Source organism: Ailuropoda melanoleuca, chromosome 11 (genome assembly GCF_002007445.2).
Source record: "Ailuropoda melanoleuca isolate Jingjing chromosome 11, ASM200744v2, whole genome shotgun sequence".
Taxonomy (NCBI): Eukaryota; Metazoa; Chordata; class Mammalia; order Carnivora; family Ursidae; genus Ailuropoda; species Ailuropoda melanoleuca.
In genome coordinates, this window is record NC_048228.1 from 44986559 (window position 1) to 45006978 (window position 20420).

A 20420-nucleotide genomic window follows, 5' to 3' on the forward strand; every position below is an offset into this window, starting at 1 on the left:
GGCAGGACTCAGTTGCTTGAGGATTATTGGACTGAAGTCTTATTTCCTCAGTAGCTGTTGGCTAGAGGCCATCCTCGCTTCCCTACTATACGGGCCATCCCAATATGGCAGCTTACTTCATCAAAGCCAACACAAGAGAGAATCTGCCAGCAAAACAGAAGTCATAATCTTTTGTAACCTATTCGTGGAACTGGCATTCCCTCAACATCACTATATTCTTTGACTAGAAGCAAGTTACTAAAGGGGAAGAAATTACACAAGGCCATGAATACCAGGAGGCAAGGAGCACTGGGGCCATCTTGGAGGCTCTGTACCAAAACTGTCCTGCAATCCTTCCATGAGATATGTAGGCTATTTAGCACCTTTCTAATGCCTTCCTTTTGGGGTTGAGCTTACTGTAATTGGTGACTCTTATTTGTGGCTAGACCAATATATGTGTTTGTTGCTTACTATTCTGTAATTTTATGATTCTGATTTCTATTGATCTAGCTCCTTTCTCTGTAAAGTATAAGCTATTTGATAAAGTTATTAACACTGCTTTTTCCTCCTTCTTCCCCCAAAGGTATCAATTCTGTATCTGAATAGTTCACTATTCAGAGCCAACCAGCCAACATCCATCTGAAAATCAGTTTGGATATTAATCTCCACAAAGATCATAGAAGAGAGGTTAAAAGCCTCTTAAATTAGCCCTATCAAAATTGGAAAACTGAGTCCTATTAATAGAACAGCTTCATATTCAGGCCAGGGTTTTTGTAGTTTGTCCTCATTTGGGCTATGGCCAGAAGGTTGCTTCCTTCCTTAGAGATTCTGCAGAATTTTAGTATCAGAAATCCAGAGCAAACTAGCTTCAGCAAGAAAAGGGGATTTGTTGGCTCACATAACTAGGAGAAATACTGGGAGGCTCACAGGATCAAAAGAACTGTAGAATTCTGGGGAATGCAACCAGTGGACCAGGGCAGGGAGCTCTCCTCCTAGCTCTTGTTAGCATCTCCACCATCTTCATGTCTCACTTTCTTGACCTCATTCTTTACTATTGCAATCACACTTTGGTATGTGACCTTTAGTCTTTGAGCCAGAAGGGAGAGAAAGTTTGGGTCAGGTGTTTACTCCCAGGGGTACTATGTTAGGCCAGGCCTAGGTTACATGGCCACATTCCTGTTGCCAGAAGAAGGACCATGCAAAACCAATAGCCGCTACTGCCCAGGGCAGACCAACCATGTAAGTGATCCCTGAAATACTGGAGATCCCAAATACGACAAGACAATGCCATCGTCTGTGATAAGGCCCTGTCTGGGAACCGTACACTGAACAGATTCTTTTTTGGCCAATGTTTTTCATGGAGTCTTGGAATTCATGTTATTGCAGCCAAGGTCCAATGTCTTAATGCACTGGAGAAATAGGGTCGCACTGAATTTTTCCATTACAGATTTTACTTGTTCCCCAACTACCTGACGCTTGGGGAAAAATTATAGGTATAGACATGAAGGCCAGGGATGACATGGAAAATAGCTGTCCATTTCACAGACTCATGACCAAGGTTAAATTATAATAACAAAGGAGAACAAAGCTTTTTATATACTGTTACTTTCTGTGATTTATGGGCAGATTGTTTTTTGTTTTTAACCTTTCAAGTAGGGAATGATTTGTCAAGTTCATGAAAACCACATGTATTCAGAGACTCATTAATCTTAGTGCCAAGGGCAAGTCTTGCTTTTAGACCCATATAAATATGGATTGAGATCAAGATCAGTCAGACTTGACTTTTGGGAGCTGGAATATGGTTCTACCTTTAAATATATATATTGACACTGGAGTTACCCTAGTAACTCTTCTAAAGAACTCTCTAAAAACTCATCCTGTCCTGGTACCATTCATAATTGTTCAGGGATGTACTCACAGGTGATCACTTATTCTTTGCCAGCTCTTTATGAAGGGCCCCGTATGTGCCAAGTGCCGGAAGCAATTGTGCAGGATAACCTGCCTGATCCTCCCCACTTATAGCTTGGTTTAGAGTTCTCCCCCCAAGTAAGGAAGTGTCTCACTTTTAAATTTAGATTAGGGTCCAATTTAAGGATGACGGTGGGGTGTAGAGAAGTAAAGATAAAACTTACCTGGTGTCTCCCAGAGGCATAGTGGGATGCAGAGGTTCGGAGCTCAGTTCTTGGTTCAGACAGACTAGGGTTTGACTCTTAGCAAAGTCACAGACTAGCTTTGTGACATTGGGAAATTAGTAAACTTCTTTAAGCCTTGGTTTTCTCATCTATAAAATGGGGCTAGTAATAACATAAACCCTACAGGATTGTTTGACGTGTTTTTAACAAGGCAATCCAAGGAAGACATTTAGCATTGTGTGGGCATACTGCTATAAAGGCACTAGAGTGGTTGTAATAGTCTCAGGAAGTGTGATTTTTGGGGGGTCTTGTGTGTCTCCTTTACACCACGCTTTTAGAACCTCCCCCAAGTCTCCATACAAAGAGCAGTCCACTGCCACCACGTGGGGGCAGCACAGGGTCCCTCGGCAGAGACTGTGGAACTAGGCCGGCTTGGGTTTATATGCAGGATTTAACTCTCAGAGATCCAGTTTCTCATCTGTAAAGCGAGACAATACTATGTGTTGTGAGGCTTAAAGGTAATATATTTAAGTGGGTGGCAGATAATACAATCCACTTAGGTTGGCTTTCAAACAATTCCCCACCTGGTCATCTTTGCCATTCCAGGTCACAGTGATGGCGTAAGTGGAGATCTTTGGAAGGCAAATCTCAGTAGTCCCTGCCGTCAGTTTTGTTCTCATTCTTACTGGTCCTGAGTCAGACTTCACTGCTTTTAGGTCTGGCCTGATTTCATTCAAACCGAGGCCTGTGGCGCCATGATAATGGCACTGCCATTTAGAAATATGGTCTTCATATAACACGCTTCCTGGCATGGAAATTTCGAGGCAACACAGAGATCAATCTCAGCTCTGCGGAGAGTGGGCACGTAAGACTGAGTTACAAATACATGCTAATGTGATTATGCCTTTGCATCAAGACTGTCAATGAACATTAGCAAATAAAAGATTTGTTTGATAGAGAAAAAATGATGTTCAGAGGTCAAAGTTCCTTGAGGAACTTTCTCTCCACATCTGCCTGGTACTGGAAAGATACAAATCAATGAAAAGGCTGCATTTCCCCAAGTTATCAATTCTCCCTTCCCACTGCAGATTCTCCTCCCCACGCCATTTCCCGTGGGTACCCATGCAGAAGAGAAAAAAGCCTGGGGATGTGTAGAAGCTTGGTGACGTTTGCTGACATTCTCCCTGCTTGTGTCTTGCAGCCTACTTCTGCTTCCTCCTGACTGCTCTGGGCGTGACAGCTGGGGCCCATCGCTTGTGGAGCCACAGGTCCTACAAGGCCAAGCTGCCTCTGAGGATATTTCTGGCTGCTGCCAACTCCATGGCTTTCCAGGTGGGGATGGAGGGTCCTCTCTGCCTTAGGGACCCAGATGGCACTGTGGGAGAAGGCACGGGCCTGCTCCCTGTGGAGCGTTTATTCCTCTGCCCCCATTTCAGCCTCAGGGCTCAGGTCCCCAAGCATTCCCTGTCTGTCCCAAGTTTGTATCTCCTTGTAGCTTTAGATATGGTAGAAATGTCCTCCAGGGGCTTTGTACCCCTAAGAACACTAAACCACAGAGGAGGAAAGAGATACCTCCACCCAAAGCCCATGCCCCAAAACCCTCAACGTCTGACGGGCTCTAATCAGGGCCAAGTTCTGTGCTGAACATGCTATCTGCATATTGCATTTGACCCTCACAGTAACCCCATGAGCTAGGTGTTGTGTGTGTCCTCCTTTTCCAGATGAGGAACTAAGGTTTAATGAAGTTAAAGAGCTTGACAAATTATATGGCTAAAAGTGGAACATCCAGGAGAGGCAAATGCAAGTCAGTCTGACTCTAAAGCCATTGCTCCTAGAAACCATATCCCTGGGGTCACCCTAAGTTTGTGGTAGAGGTCTATTGAAGATGGTGCTGGCAGACAGGATTTGAGGCTTACTCCGATGGTTGCTGGCTGTGAATCACTTACTCATCTCCAGTTTCTTCATCTGTGAAAATCCAAATATGACCTCACTCCCATAGTTGTTATGAAATCGTTTAAATTGTGGGGAACTATAAAAATGTAACAGAGGGTCATCACTGCACTAGGATTGGGCCATATCCTTTAGGACAATTCTAGTAGTTGAACTCTCCCCACCAGCTTGGGCACTTTCAGAGCTGCTGGATTTTGAGTTGATATGGATTTCTGTTTCCCCATTTCCTCATCTGATCCAGGTAGGGAACAATGTGCTTTCAAAGTTTCTGCCAATACATGAATGCAGATGATTCCAGGCCCCATGCATTTTCACTTATCGGGAAGAGATGGTGATTCCCAAAACTGCTGTAGAGTCCAGGGAAACAGGCAACCCAGGAGCCTATCTGTGGCCCTCAAACGTGCAAGCCACGTGGCCACCTCCACAGTGGGCCCCCTATCCCTACAAGACAACCTGACCCTGAGCATTTCTCCAAGTCGCTCTCTGTCTAAGGATTCATTTCCCCATTTCCCTCGCATGGTTCAAGCCTTCATAAAGCATGTAGTATATAACACAATAGATCACTCAGGGAGCACAATTCATATTATGGATATCTACTGGTTATAATTCAAGCACAGCTGGGCATTAGTACCAGGGTCCTAGCGAGAAAGCTATTGTGCATAAAGGAGTAATTGGCAGCTTCTCGGTTTTATGTTCTTTTCTTCACCATTGGCAATGGGAACTGAACCTGAACCACACTTTATTTTGACTTCAATCATCTTAGTTCAATGTTGTGCTTTGTTTATCATAACAATGAGTTATGATAATGATAATTTAGAAACTCACTGACTTGGGTCTTAGATGCTATTTAGGACTTAAGTTGGTAATTTTCATTTGTTTTGTTTGAGCAATTTATTATTTCTAGCCTTCAATTACACTCTCATGATGTGGTTACAAAGCACCTCTATTATTAAAATTTTTTTTCCAACATAAATAACTGAAATTGAGAACATAAAATTCTTATTTCTCTTTTCCCAAGGAAACTATTTATTTACAACTCAATTTTTGACAACCTAAGTTTCCTTAGCCTAACATCACATAACAGAACATCATATTGTGATTTTAACTTTCCTTTGGGGAGAAAGTACATTGCAGAGGGAAGTACCCAGGTTCTAGAATAAATTCTTGGCTCTGCCATTGGCTAGATACAGGTCCTTGTGCAAGTCTCTCTTCCCTTATACGCAAAGGCGGGGGAAATAAATGATATTTCACTCACAGGGTTGTTGGAAGGATGAAATAATGAATAAAAAGTGCCCAGCTTATAGTTGTACTCAGTGAAAATTGTTCCCCATCTTCTTTATGAGAATTGGCATACTGTCACATTCATTTCTGTGTTTTAGGGCCTGTCATGTCGAAGGCACTCAATGATAGCTTGTTAAAGAAATGAGAAATGAATGAATAGTTTCAGAAAGTATTTTTAGAAATCATCAAATTTGAACGATGCCTACTTCTTTCAGGCCCACATTTGTGGTGGATATTTTTTTCATTTATTTAACAAATGTTTATTGAGCACCTACTATATGCCAGGCACTGAGCTAGCTACAGTGGGTATAATGATTATCAAACACAGTCACGATCCTTGCCTTCATCCAGCCTTCCATCTAGTGGAATATTAGAATTCCTACAGTTTCCCAGTGGAAATGTCAGTACTGCGTGGGTCTGGGGTTTATAACAATGTCACTTAGACCTAGGTGGGAGGTATCTGTTAAATCAGCATCCGGCCAGTTTCCACACATGCATAACTGTGTCAGTGGGAAAGAATACAGTCAATCTACACCACTTAACCCTGGGGAGAGAACAACCTGGGAAAGTAAAAATGTGCTGTGATCTGTCCATCTAGGGTACAGACCTGCAACCCCGATTTAATGCAGAGTCATTAACTTATTTTCCCTTTGATGGCCTCATGGGTTTTTAAAGATCATTTCAAGGGTTCCCCTGTGCTTTCCTTGGTCAGAATGGTCATGCCTTTGGCCAGAATGGACAAGTCATGGTATGGTTGTCTGTATTTAAAGATGAGTAGGGATTTTGCTAGAAGCTGCAAATGAGACCTTCACGAACAATCTTTTTCTTAACATTGGGGCTTAAACATTTGAAATTCCCTCTTCTCTTTCTTCTGCAGAGGGTGTGTGTACATGGGGCAGGGGTGATAGTGGGAAAGGTGGAGGCTTTTCAGTCTGAAAAGATGAAGATGGCCAAGAATGCTAGACAAAGACCTATGATAATCCTCTGTCCCTTACATTCATCAGAGACCCCCTGAGTTCCTCTCTGGCCCATTTTCCTTCCTGATCAGTACGAAACAAGTCAACCTAAGTGTGGCTTGCAAACTCCTTATAATTTTCTCCTAGCCAAATATGGACCTAGGTGAGCTATTCCTGCCATCCAGTGGTCTCCAAGAGTTCAGTTCTCACAAGAGGTAGCGGACTTTGGATTTGTGCTCTCACACTCATGCACACACCCGTTCTGGCTGCAGCTGGGTCTCTCACAAACTCAGTCCAAATCAGCTGTTAGATGCTGCAGCCTCCTGTCTGCCTGCCCACATTTCTTACCAGATCCTGGTACAGAGGCTTTGGATTTTGAACGGGAAGGGAGGTGAAGGGATTTAGTCTAAATCCTCTCATTTTGCAATAAAAGGTAAAGAGAAGGGTAAAGAGAGGCGCAGAGAATGTCAGTGACCTGTGAAAGGTCACACGGCTACTCAGTGGACAGACCAGACTGAAACCTGTCTCCTCACTCTCAGGCCGCGGGGATCCTTTCCACTGACCCATGGATATTCTTGTGTGATCTGTGAACAACTTATAGTTGGCTCTTGTTTTTTTAATCCACTGTGACATCCTGTCTTTTAATTGGTGTATTTAAACTATTCATACTAAAAGTGATTACTGATATAGTTGGATTGACACCTACCCTGTTTGTTTGCTATTCATTGCCCTTTGTACCTTTTTTCATCTTCCCTGGTTTTAACTGCACATTTCACACAATTCTATTTTCTCTTCCCTTTTAGCATATCAACTGTACTTCTTTTTACAGTTGTGTAGTGGTTGCCCTAGAGTTTGCAATATACATTTAGAACTAATGCAAATCCACTTTCAAATGACATTATAGCACTTCCCGTTAGTGCAGCAACCTTATAACAGAGCATTTCCAATTCCTCCTTCCTGTCCCCTATTTCATTGCCGTCATTAAGCTATAATCACCAAATACATTATTGCTATTGTGATTTTGAACAAACTGCTATCTGTTAGATCGATTAAGAATAAGAAAAATGGACGGGGGCGCCTGGGTGGCTCAATCAGTTAAGTGTCCAATTCTTGGTTTTGGCTCAGGTCATGATCTCAGGGTCGTGAGATCAAGCCCTGCCTTGGGCTCCCTGCTCCATGCAAAGTCTGCTTGAGATTCTCTGCCTCTGCCCCTCACCCCACCCCCTGCCTGCCTGTGCCTGCACTCTCTCCCTAAAATAAAGTCTTTTTTTAAAAAGTATTTTAAAAATTGAAGATTCTATTTTACTTTCATTTATTCATTCTCTAATGCTCTTCTTTTTTATGTAGACCTGGTCTCTAACCATTCCCATTTTCCTTCTCTCTAAAGAAGTGCAATCATTTCTTGCAAGGCAGGTCTACTGGTGACAAATTCCCTCAATTTCTGTTTGTCTGACAAAGTGTTTTTTTGAAGATTTTATTTATTTATTTGAGTGAGAGAGAGCGTGAGAGGGGAGGAAGGTCAGAGGGAGAGAGAGAAGCAGGCTTCCCGCTGGGCAGAAAGCCCCATGCAGGGCTCGATCCCAGGCCTCTGGGATCATGACCCAAGCCTAATGCAGATGATTAACCGACTGAGCCACCCAGGGGCCCCTGTCTGAGAAAGTCTTTATTTCTCTTTTACTTTTGGTAAATAACTTTGTTGGGTATAGAATTCTAGGTTTCAAGGGTTTTCTTTCAACATATTAAATAATTTACTTCACTTTCTGCTTACTTGTGTGTTTCTTAAGAGACATATAGTGTGATTCTTATCCTTGTTCTTCTATCGAGAGGGTGTTTTTCCCCCTTTGGCTTCTTTCATTATTTTCTCTTTGCCTTTGATTCTCTGCAGTTTGAATATGATATGCCTAAGTAGAGATTTTTTTGCTATTTATCCTACTTGGTTCTCTCTAAGCTTTCAGGATCTATGGTTTGGTGTCTGTCATTAATTTTGGAAAATTTTCAGCCCTCATTACTTCAAATATTTCTGCTGCTGTTTGTTCCTTCTTTTCTCTCTCTCTCTATTTCTTCTCCTTCTGGTATTTGAATTACACATTTGTTACACCTGTTATAACTGTCCTATGGTTCCTACATATTCTGTTCCATCTTTTTTTTTAAAGATTTTATTTATTTATTCGACAGAGAGAGAGGCAGCGAGAGAGGGAACACAAGCAAGGGGAGTGGGAGAGTGAGAAGCAGGCTTCCTGCTGAGCAGGGAGCCCGATGCAAGGCTCGATCCCAGAACGCTAGGATCATGACCTGAGCCGAAGGCAGACGCTGAACAACTGAGCCACCAAGGCACCCCTCCATTCAATATGTTCTTTCTGCATTTCAGTTTGGGAAGTTGCTGTTTATATATCTTCAGGCTCACTGATTCTTTCCTTAGCCATGTCCAGTCTACTGGCAAGCCCACCAAAGGCATTATTCATTTGTTATCACTTTTCTGACTTCCAGCATTTTTCTTTCATCTTTTCTTAGAGTTTCCATTTCTGTTTATATTGTCCATCTGTTATCGTCCACTTTTTTTTTTTAAGGCTCTTAGTGTATTAATCATAGTTGTTCTAGAATTTCAGTCTGATAATTCCAACTTCTCTGCCGTATCTGCATCGAGTTCTGATGCTTGCTTTTTCTTTTTTAGGTGGTATTTCTTGCATTTTAGCATACTTTGTAATTTTTTGTTGAGAGCTGGACATGATGTACTGGGTAAAAGGAACTGAGGAAATAGGGCTTTTAGTCTTCTGACACTACCCCTAAAAGGTAGAGACTGTTATCTTCCTCATTTGATAGTTGAGACAGTGGAAAGAAAAGAGGCTCTGTAACCTGTCCAAGGACATACAGACAGAAGTGACAGAAGGGGAATTTAGGTACAGGCAGCTTGACTCCAGAGGTCACCCTCTTACTGCGATGCTCCGATCCCTCTCCCAGGATCAAAGTGTCTATTTATCCTTTCATTCAGCAAATAGAGGGGCTAACCACTGTTGCAGGGACTGAAAAACACGACAGACAGGTCCCTGTCCTCATAAAGTCTGTATTTCAGAGGGAGAAAAAGCAAATCAACAAGTAAGCGAATGAATAAACAAAGTTATTCAGAGAGAAAAAAGAATGAAGCATTTAACCCAGTCATGGGACAGCGGGGAGGGAGGTGGCTGCTTTCGACAGGCCGGTGAGAGACGCCCTCCCCCAGGAGCTGACGTGAGAGCTGAGAGCCCAGGGAGAGAACTGGTAGGGGAAGAGCAATCCAGATGGAAGGAGGAGCCGAAGTAAAGACGGGAGCAAGTATGGTGCGCTCAAGGAAGAGAAGGGTGGACTGTGCGGCTGGTCCACGTGGGTGTGGGGGATGGTAATAGAAGAGATTAGCCACTCGGTGCAAGGCACTGTCAGGGTTAGCAGGAGTTTGGTGGTGTTCTCTCCGCCCTGGCAAGGCACTGCGAAATTTCAGGCGGGGGAGCAACCTGGCCTCCTATGTCTCACTGACACCGTCCTGAGACCCTGGAGATGCGCCCGACTCAGGATCGCAGCCCAGCCCCCAAGGTTGGGTGTGTGTGGGTGTGCGTGTCAAGGAGAGAGCCTTGCACGTCTTGCCGGCAGCTCAGGGCCTCGGCCGCGGAACTGGTGGCAATTGGATAGGAGAAGCAAGCTCGGAACACTTAGTGCAGGCTGGAGCATCCTCAACCCCAGGCGGCTCTCTGCAGAGACCCCGTCGCGGTGTTTGCCACCTTTCCTCACCGCCAGCCGAAGCTTCCGATGTACAGCCTTCCTTCTGCTCCTGAGAAACAGGTTTGCCTTCCTCCTTTCAAGTTGGGTAGCTGTCGTTGGATTCCTTCCAGTGTAAACAGGCGGTCGCGAGAGCCATCCTCTCCCCGAGGCCCTGAGAAGCTTCTGGGCGTGCTCTTGGAAGATGCTCGCACACCATGCCTCAAGTCGGCTCCTTCACGGGCAGGTCTGGAAGTCACGTGGGAAGGACGAAAGCTCTGTGGTCTTTGGGCAACTTCTGTGTTCACGATGACGGTGATTTATGGAGTCCTCAGAGCCTTTGTGGTGTATACCGGCTGCTCGGTCACTCCTCGCTAGTGGCAGGCCCGACCGGGAGGGGAGAGGGAGAAACTCCTGAGGCGGCCACAGGAGGCTCGGCGCTTCTGCCTGTGCTCACCTGGCAAGATTTCCTAGCAGTCAAAATGGACCTTGCAAGGTGGAGGTGAAAAGGCTTCTCCGCTAAAACGCCTCCCTTCCTTCCTCGTTGGGGCTCTAGGTCAGTGACAGCTGGGGAGATGAGCGGAACCATCCGCGGAAACGCACCTGGAGGGAATGAAAATGTGCTCGCCTGAGCTGGCCTGAGCAAAGGGCATCCTCCTATGGATGAGCGCCAATCCAGGGGGCCTGTCTGCCTCTAGGGGTACCCTAAACCCCAACAGAGCAGAGACTTCATGCAGACCTCGCCCTCTACCACGGGGTCTTCCTAAGCACTGCAAGGGGATCCAGTCTTTACAAGTATTCTAAAGGCACACAGAGAATTTTTCTTCAAAGAAGTACTTGGTAAAGTAGAGGGTATTTTTGTAAACGTAGAGCTATCAGATTTTATATGTTCATTTGGCTCCACATCTCTATTGGAAGAACTTAACACTTTTTTTTTTGAAGATTTTATGTATTCATTTGAGAGAGAGAGAGTGCAAGCCTGAGCACAAGTTGGATGAAGGGCAGAGGGAGAGGGGGAAGCAGGCTCCCCATTGAGCAGGGAGCCGGATGAGGGCTCCATCCCAGGACCCTGAGGTCATGACTTGAGCTGAAGGCAGCCGCTTAACCGACTGAGCCACCCAGGTGCCCTAACACTTCTTTATGATGAATTCCACATTCAGGCCTGTCAAAACGGAATCTATTCTGAAATACGTCTTCAAGCTAAGTGTCTCATTCTGCCTGCTTTTCACAGAGAAGATCTCAGGAGGGGGCACTCAGCCTGGGCCCCTCGGTAGCCATCCCCCTTCTCTGCCAGCACTCGCTTCCTCTCTTAGAACCCGCCAGAGGGTTGGCGCCAGGAACCCTCAGAAGCAGAGTCTAATCCCTTTTCTAATAACTGAAGAAACTAAGACTCAAATGTCTGAGCTGTTTTTTATTTCCCCACATTGTCTCCAAAACTGTGCAGAGGTGTCCAAGTCGCAGTGCAAGTCCTTGACGAGCTATTTCTTCCTGGACCTGCGACCTAGCTCAGTTTGGGCTGAGTGAGCACTGAGTTGTCACTCTTTACTCTTTATTCTCACTGCTCTCCTGCCAGACACTCCACGTTGTTGCTTTCTAGGTTTCCCAACCCACTGATTATTTTGCATTTTGGATGATTTCTCTCCCAGCTGCCTTCATTTGCATTTTTCCTAAATCAAATCTCATTGTGATAATTTCTATTCATATTTCCAACCTCTTTAGATCCATCTGTGTTATTTCTCTGTCCTCAATGATGTCTGCAGCACCTCCTAATTTGGTAACAACCAAAAAACGTTATTAACATAATATGTATGCCTTGCTCCCAGTCATTAACGAAGATGCTAAATAAAACTAGAGCTCACAGATCCACTGGGGCCTTTCATTAGCTCCCTTCCCTGCCCCCTTCCTTTCATTAGATATGGAGCTGTTTTTCATCTCCGGTCCTTGTTTATCAAAGTTCAGGCTTTCAATCATCCTGTCATAGTTCCTACTAGCACCAGTCAGAGCTCTTGTCACAGGAGTGTTTCAGGGATGCTGTGTTACATGCTTTATTAAAGCTCCAAAGATACAATGGCTACAAGAGCCATTGAATCAACAATTTTAATTAATAGTGAAATTTATAGTTTCATATGCCAGAGGAAATTTCTAGCCTTGCCTTTAAAAACTCTTTTAGAAGGCAGACACATTTGATTATCTTCGTCTTTTCCTGTTGACTCTTCTATGGCTTTTTGTATAAATATCTAGTTAATTCCTTTTTAATTTAAAGGTGCAAGAACCTCTATGTGCTTGTGAGGAGTACAAGAGATGTATCAGAAATGGCCCTTGTCATAAGGAGTTTACAACCTGATAGGGCTGGCTAGACGTCTGTATAATAAAGGGAAACTCTTACTAGACAATGGAAGGTTAAATTGCTCAAGAGCTTCATACTGACTCTTAAGGCTGCAGAAATATGAATACGGGCTGTGGTACTAGGATGAAACCTAATGCAGAAAGGGAGATTTGAGCCAGGACTTGAAAGGTGAGAAGGATTTGTGAAGGCCAGGAAGAAGGGGGAAAGTAGGGGTAACACATGAGCGAAGGTGGAGAGAGAGCATACTCATGGCATATTGTCTGGGGTCCCTGCATCGTCCAAAATAGTTCTGATTAAGGAAGGAAACTGACTGTAAACTGCTGTCGCGTGTTGTAAACCCAGCGACCTGCATGGCATCTCTCACTGGATGTCTCTCAGGCCTCCCAGAATCAATGTGCCCAAAACCAAAGTGGTGACTCTACCATCTCCCCCTCATGAGGCCAGAAATCTGGGCATCATTCAGGATTTCTCCATCTCCCTAATCATCCCTCACTCCAGTCTCTTAGCCAACCTCTTCAAGTTCCACTTGCTAGATAGTGTCTTGCATCTGCTCGCTTCTCGTCTGTGCTACCCTGTGGTCCAAGCCACCATTTCTTGCCTCATCAACTGGTCTTCCTCCTTCAACACCCGCCCCTCACCCTACTGCAGCCCAACAGAACTTATTGAAAATTAAACCACTCTCTAGCGAGAAAAAAAGAATCTTTCTGTGGCTTAGCATTGCATTTGGAATGAAATGCAGCCCCATTATTATGGCCTCAAAGGCCCTGAGTGATCAGGGAAACGCTCTGCTTGCACCCCAGCACCCTTCACTACAGTTGTGACACTCACCACCTGAGCTGGTGTCACATCCCACAAGGTTGAGCCTCAGCCTTCCACGTGACTGCCTCCACTTCAGGTACCAGCTGCAAGTAGGGTCTCCAGGCCCCTCTTACCTCTGACCGACTGGCTACAAATTCCCACAATTCCCTCAGGTTCGAGAATTCACTAGAACAATTCAGAACTCAAGGAAGTGTACTTACTATTAGAGTTTTAATTATGAAGGATATCTGGACCAACCAAACAGAAGAGACACCTAGGGCGAGGCCTGAGGATCCCTCAGGCAGAGCGTCTGTGCCCTCTCCCGGTGGAAGCAAGGTGTGCTACCTGCCCTGCATATCAGCACCTTGGTCAGCCAAAAAGTTCCTCCCAGCCTGTGTCCACAGTTCGGACTGGAGTTTCATTACATGGGCGTGGTTGATTGAATCCCTGGCCCCAGGACCAAACTCAGCCTCCAGGTCCCCTCCCCTCGCAAAGTGCCAACCCTCTAGTCACGTGATGGTTCTTTTTGGTGACCAGCCTAATCCTGAAGCTATCTGGGGGCCCACGACAGTTACACCACTAGCATAATAAAGAAACTCTTTATCACTCAGGAAATTCCAAGGGTTTTTGAAGCGCTCTGCCAGGAACCACAAGGGACAAAGACCAGATACATTCCTTTTTATTATTTTTTTAAAAAGATTTGTATTTATCCATTTGTCAGAGAGAGAGCACAAGCAGGGGGAGCAGCAGGCAGAGGGAGAAGCAGGCTCCCCACTGAGTAAGGAGCCCGATGTGGGACTCGATCCCAGGACCCTGGGACCAAGACCCTAGCTGAAGGCAGATGCTTAACCGACTGAGCCACCCACATGTCCCCAGATACATTCTTTATTACACCACAGTATTTCTCAGACTTAACTCTTGTCCTACCTCCACATACCCAAACACTGGTCTACTAGTTCCTGGACTGTACCCAGTCCTTCCCTCTGCTCCAGATAGCTCCCTTCTCCCCACCCCCCTCCTCCATGCCATCTCCCCCACCCTTCTTTCCAGACAGTGGATTACCTGATTAGAAAGTCTTTGCTCACTGTCCCCTTATTATCCCCCATGTGTATTTGCTTCATAGCACTAATCTTGGTCTGGAATGATTTTATTTATGTTGACTCTATTAACTCTGTTTGTCTTTTCTATACAATATATACTCCTTGAGGACAGAGCCTTGGTTGTCCTGTTCCTTATTGCCTGGCGCATACCAACAGTCAGTAAATTATTGTCAAATTAAAGAATAAACAAAGTGGGAAAGATAAGGATGGTCAGACCAGTTGAAGCTCTTTGATTGTCAGGAAGAGGAAATGTTTAGATGAGAAAAGTAGTATGGGGAGGTTGTTGGATAATAAGTAAGAGGATAGGTATTTGGGGAGTATGAATATGGGAGGATGGTTGCAGTGTATCAAATGTATTGCACGGGGGAAAGGAGTCGGGTAGACTGACAAAAGCCTGAGCAAGAGTGGTGGGGTAGAAATGAAGTAGAAGGAGAAAATCTGAGATTTTTTAAAAAAAAGATGCCCTTGACATTTTTCTTTTTAATTTTAACTCTTTATTTTGAAATAATTTTGAACTTACAAAACACTTGCAAAAATACCATGAGGAGGGGCACCTGGGTGGCTCAGTCATTAAGCGTCTGCCTTTGGCTCAGGGTGTGATCCCAGAGTCCTGTGATCGAGCCCCACATCGGGCTGCTCCTCTGGGAGCCTGTTTCTTCCTCTCCCACTCCCCCTGCTTGTGTTCCCTCTCTCGCTGGCTGTCTCTCTCTCTGTCAAATAAATAAATAAAATCTTAAAAAAAATACCATGAGGAATCCCATATTCCCTTCATCCAGATGCACTAATTGTTGACATATGGCCTCATTTGCTTCATTATTCTTTCTCTTCCCATATGTGTGTTTTTCTGAATCATTTGAGAGTAAGTTAAAAACATCACGCCTTTTCATCCCTAAATACTTCACTATGTAGTTCCTAATAGCAAAGACGTTTTGTAACAACATAGAACATGGACCAAAATTAGGGGATTTAATGCTGACAAAATGCTATATCCAGGATCCTAGCCCAAGAACCAATTCAGGATCCTGCCTTAAAATGGGCTGTGATGCCCCTTTGGTCTCCTTCCATCTGGAATAGTTCCTTGGTCTTCCCTTGGTTTTATGACTTTGACATTTTTGAAATGCACAGGCCAGTTATTTTGTGGAATGCCCCCCATTTTGCTTTGCTCATGTTTTCTCCCACCTACATTAATGATCTTGTGTCCTGAACATCAAATAGGAGGCACGTGATATCACTTTGTCATTATACCATTATGGGTGGTATGAACTTTGATCACTTAGTTAAGGTGGTGTTTACCCAGTTTCTCCTGTAAGATGATCACTTTTCCTTTTGTAATTAATAAGTAATTTATACTGAGATACTATGAGCCTATGTAAATATTTTTCCTTCATCAACCTTTTACCCAATAGTTTCAGCATACACAGGCGACTCTTGATGGAATCAATTATTGCCATGGCACCTGCGAAACAGTTATTTTCTCACTCCATCATTTCTTCTATTTATTTATTATTTATTTATTTATTTATTTATTTATTTATTATGGGCTCAAGGACTCTTATTTGTTACATCATTTTTAATCCATTACTGTTACTCATCTTAATGCCCCAAATTATTACCAAATTATCCCAGTTTGTTCAGTGAGAGGCACTACAGATGGGCTCCCACGTCCTTTTTGACACATCCCCATCATTCTTTGAGCAATTCTTTACTTTCTCGTACAACAAAATATACCACATTCCTTTTGTTCTTTTCCTGCCCTAGTCTCGACATCTGCCATTTCATCAGAGTCTTGACTCCTTTTAAAGGGGAGTGATATTTAAAAAGAAATATCTGGGAGCAAAGTGTGCCCTTCGCTGCTGGGCTGTCATTCTTTTCTAGGCCTTTTCTTCCCTGAAATCTTGGCTCACTGGGTGAAGGAGATACAGCTCAGGAGACTAGACATCAACTGAAAATACCTCCAAAAGCCAAATTGAAAAGATTTACAGGAGGCCAACTTGTCTACCAAGAAGACTACCCAAGCCATTTTTAAAATGTGTTCCTCGTTCTAAACAACTCAGGTATAAAAGAAAATATAGAACACCCCTTTCCTTCTTTGCAATCTTTAAGTTTTGTCAGTACTTTTTAAATCACTAAAGTTGGCTTTTAATGATTGCCCAGCTTATAACACCTCCCCAGGCCGAGTGCCACAGGAAGGCTAGGCAGCAAGTGGGAACTTGTTTTCTGGAAGCTACAATTTGCCAGGTGCTACAGACTTCTGCCAGGCCCTTCTTGGGACTTTCTCGGCTTTTCTTGCAGATTGTCAGTGTTATCTGGAGGGATATCAGTGCTGACCCAGTATCAACAATGGGGAAAGCACTGAATGTTCTTCACTGTTTAAAAAGTACAATGTTGGCATCTGCACTGGAGGAGATTAAATTCAGACCCCAGAGACTGAGTTAAAGTCTGTTTCAAATGAGCTTTGTGGTCCCTAAAGAGTGGAGGCAGCAGTGTCTTCTCTTCTTTGACCCCCTTGATAGAATAACTCTTTTTCCAGACAAGATGATGCCATTCATTCACACACACACACACACACACACACACACACACACACACACACACACACATTCTACTCTAAAACCTGCCTGTTGGAGCTGACATGTTGGTCCCAGTTAGTTTTTCACTCCTGACTGGAAACAAAGATGTATTATGAACACCAGTGGAATTCCCTTTGGCTATGTTTTGAGGCCACCTGATAGATTTCCCCTTTTGGAATGTTAAGCAGCTGAACTAGGGGACAGTACGACCACAGTGGTGTCTGGTCAGAAGTGCACATCTGTTTGCACGCAGCCAGGCTGGGGAATGGTTCTGGCCCAGCAATAGTTCTGGCCTCAGATCTGTTGAGTAGGACAAGCTAAATGCTGTTTACATTTAGCCTTTATCTTGCTAAGCAGTGGAAATGATGTGGGCCTCAAAAGACAGGTTCCCCTATTGCCACCTTAGAGGACGGGGTTCAAGAATTTATTTGGAACATAAAAGGAAGTTGGGGAGAAGCAGTTCTGATGAAGTGGGTTGCCTCATGATCCGCCTCAGTGGAGCTTCTGAGATTGATTACCTTTGCTCAAGTCCCAGATTATACTCAAAGGCTGTGCTTATGGAGAAAAATCACCACACGATCAATTTCAATTTCCACGGTCTCAGCAGGGACCCTGTTTAGGGATGTTATCTATGATGGGGAGTGAAGTATTAAAGGTACAAGACACAGGGTGCGTTTCGGCAAGGGCATTGTCGCACTGATTGCGGTGTGATTGGTTGATGGGTGCTAATAAGAATGAAGAAGAGCCATGGGAAGATGTGGAACTGACTGGAGTACTAGACAAATGGTATACTTTCGTGGAGTTTCTGCTGACGCGCGGGACATGGGGTGGATGGCAGAAGCTGCGTGGTTTTGATTCAGGAGGATAGAAATGTTTTAAAAAATCTGTTTGCCCCCTACGACAAAAGACAAACTTGTTTATTATAAAAATTTAGAAAATGAAAAAATTTTAAAAATCACTCACCATCCCACTTCCTGGAAAGACCCACCCTAAACAGGTTGGCTTACATACTTCCTTTATTTTTCCTAGGCTTACACACACATTTTTATTAAAATTATAATTATTTTTGAAAACTACTTTTCCCTGAACTGCTTTCCCTTTCATCTCTCCACGTCTATATTACAATATCCTTTTGTTAATTGGTTTTTAATTCAAAACCAACAGATGCTTTTGTGAAAAGCTTCAGAGTATAAGGTAAAACGTAAAAGTAGTTCTCATCTCCTACCTCCCAGTCTCACTCCCCTGAGGTAACCCTAAGACTTTTTTCTTACTATTTCTCTCCAGAAACTTTCTGTGACACACACACACACACACACACACACGAATAGTATTCAATAATATATCACAAAATACTCCATGAAATCCTGTTATGTGGAAATTCAGGGTTTTTCCAGTTTTCACTTCAGTGAGCTTCTTTGTGGTTATATCTTTGCACACAACCATGATGATTTCCTTAAGATAAATTCTAGAAAAGGGATCACTACATTGAAAGATAGGCACAATTTTAATGCTTTTGATATGTGCAACCAACCCATTGCCCTTCACATGGCTTGTGACAATTTCACACTCTCACCAGTAAGCAACACTGAATTTTTTTTAAATTTTTCATTATTTTTTTAACACTGAAGTTTTTTAAACTTTTAATAACACAATATAGAAAAGTGGACAAGCCATGAGCTGGACCTGTACTGTTCAATATGGTAGCCACTAATCACACGTGGCTACTGAGCACTTGAAATGTGGCTAGTCTGAATTGAGGTCTGCTAGAAGTGTCAAAGACACACACAATTTCAAAGACTTGGTACCAAAAATAACATAAAATATCTCATGAATTGGGGCACCTGGGTGGCTCAGTCGTTAAGCGTCTGCCTTCGGCTCAGGGCGTGATACTGGATCCCTGGGATCGAGCCCCACATCAGGCTCCTCCGCTGGGAGCCTGCTTCTTCCTCTCCCACTCCCCCTGCTTGTGTTCCCTCTCTCGCTGGCTGTCTCTCTGTCAAATAAATAAATAAAATCTTTAAAAAAAAAATCTCATGAATAATTTTATGCTAATAATATATTGAAATGATATTTTGTATATACTAAGTGAAATATATGATTAAAATTGATTTTACTTATTTCTTCTCACTTTTTTTTAATGTGGCTACTAGGAAAGTTTTCATTACATATGCGCTTGCATTATATTTCTCTTGGACAGCACAGAGTAGGGCACGGTCTGGCTCCTCAGATAATATAACCTACCACGTGAGCTATATACTCCTGATTTGGTCTCTTCCTCTGCCTGTTCCTCTCCTGTGATGCACTCCCATGCCGCCTGTGCCTCAGTTATACTCTAGGCTCTTAGAAATAATGTAGTACTTTTCATCACTTCAGTTCTTTGCCAGGGGACACCTGGGGGGCTCAGTCGGTTAAGCATCTGCCTTTGGTGCAGGTCATAATCCCGGGCTCCCAGGATTGAGCCCCACGTCGGATTCCCTACTTCACAGGGAGTCTGCTTCTCCCTCTCCCTCTGCTCCCCTGTTCCTGCTCATGCTCTCTCTCTATATATATCTTAAATAAATAAAATCTTGAAAAAAATTCTTTTCCAGGAATGATCAATAAACTCAATAAAAATGAATGTCCACTTTTGAAGGTAATGGGGTTGTGTGTTATGATTGTGATCTCCCAGAACTGTTGGGTATAAACTCTGAGTCACAAATGGAATCATTTGTCAACTGATTTGTGAGAGCGTGTAAGTATTTAGGTTTCAGAAATTGCTGCTGAGTTTAATATCGTGCCCCTTCCAAACCATGCACACAGGGCATAGAACAGACAGAATACACATACTTGAGAGTCAGTTCATTGATGGAAGTTCGCCATCTCTCTGTGCCTCAATTTTGTTTTTCTTTCCCATGAAGCGAGGATGATAGAGTGGTGCACACAGTTCCAGACAGCAGGAGTCAGCACTTTGTAAACACTGGGGGGGGACAGATTAGCTGGAGATCGCTGGGGCTGTTTCCTCTCACTCCCCACCTCCTGAGGTTTGCTAAGCCACCTCGCCCTCTTCATCAGCCCTCCACTCGTCCTTGCACACATATTGACTGTACCAGACACACCCTAGGTACACACAGCTTTTCATCAAAGACGAATGCCGTTTGCCGGTTGGCTCCCGCTCTCAATTACTCCAGCATAGATGCAAAATGCAGATAAGTAGGAAGGAAAAGGCCCTTGGGTGAGCGTGTGAATCTTGCTCTCTTCTGCCCTTTTCTTGGCTTATATCTCATTCTTTGAGTCACTTTTTCACTGGACTCAGCTTTAGTGTTAAAAACAAAAACAGAACAATAACAGAAGATTTTAAAAAATATATCTTAAAGTATCTGGGGCTCGATTACATGCTCGACCATTTGGAAGGTGGCCCAAACCCTCACTTCATCCCACTGTAGTCGGGTTGGCTTCTCTTGGGAAGGTATCCAGGCAAGGGGGATTAAAGCAAACAAACATCTCTGTCCCGACCTGTCTTCATCATCATGCTTTTGTTGTGGTTGTTGTATGCTGAATTATGTGAGAACAATGTTGCTCTGCTTAGAGTTTTTATAAAACTG

General features: G+C 43.8%; 1 protein-coding gene across 1 annotated transcript in view; it reads left to right on the top strand.

The window, feature by feature from the left end:
• SCD5 (stearoyl-CoA desaturase 5) overlaps positions 1-20420 on the top strand; it is a gene marked incomplete at its 5' end in the record, with an annotated part of 142778 nt that overhangs the window by 82544 nt on the left and 39814 nt on the right. Inside the window, one exon of the mRNA XM_034670941.1 lies at positions 3313-3443. Within this exon, the coding sequence (XP_034526832.1) occupies positions 3313-3443 (131 nt within the window). The remainder of the gene's footprint in view (positions 1-3312; positions 3444-20420) is intronic.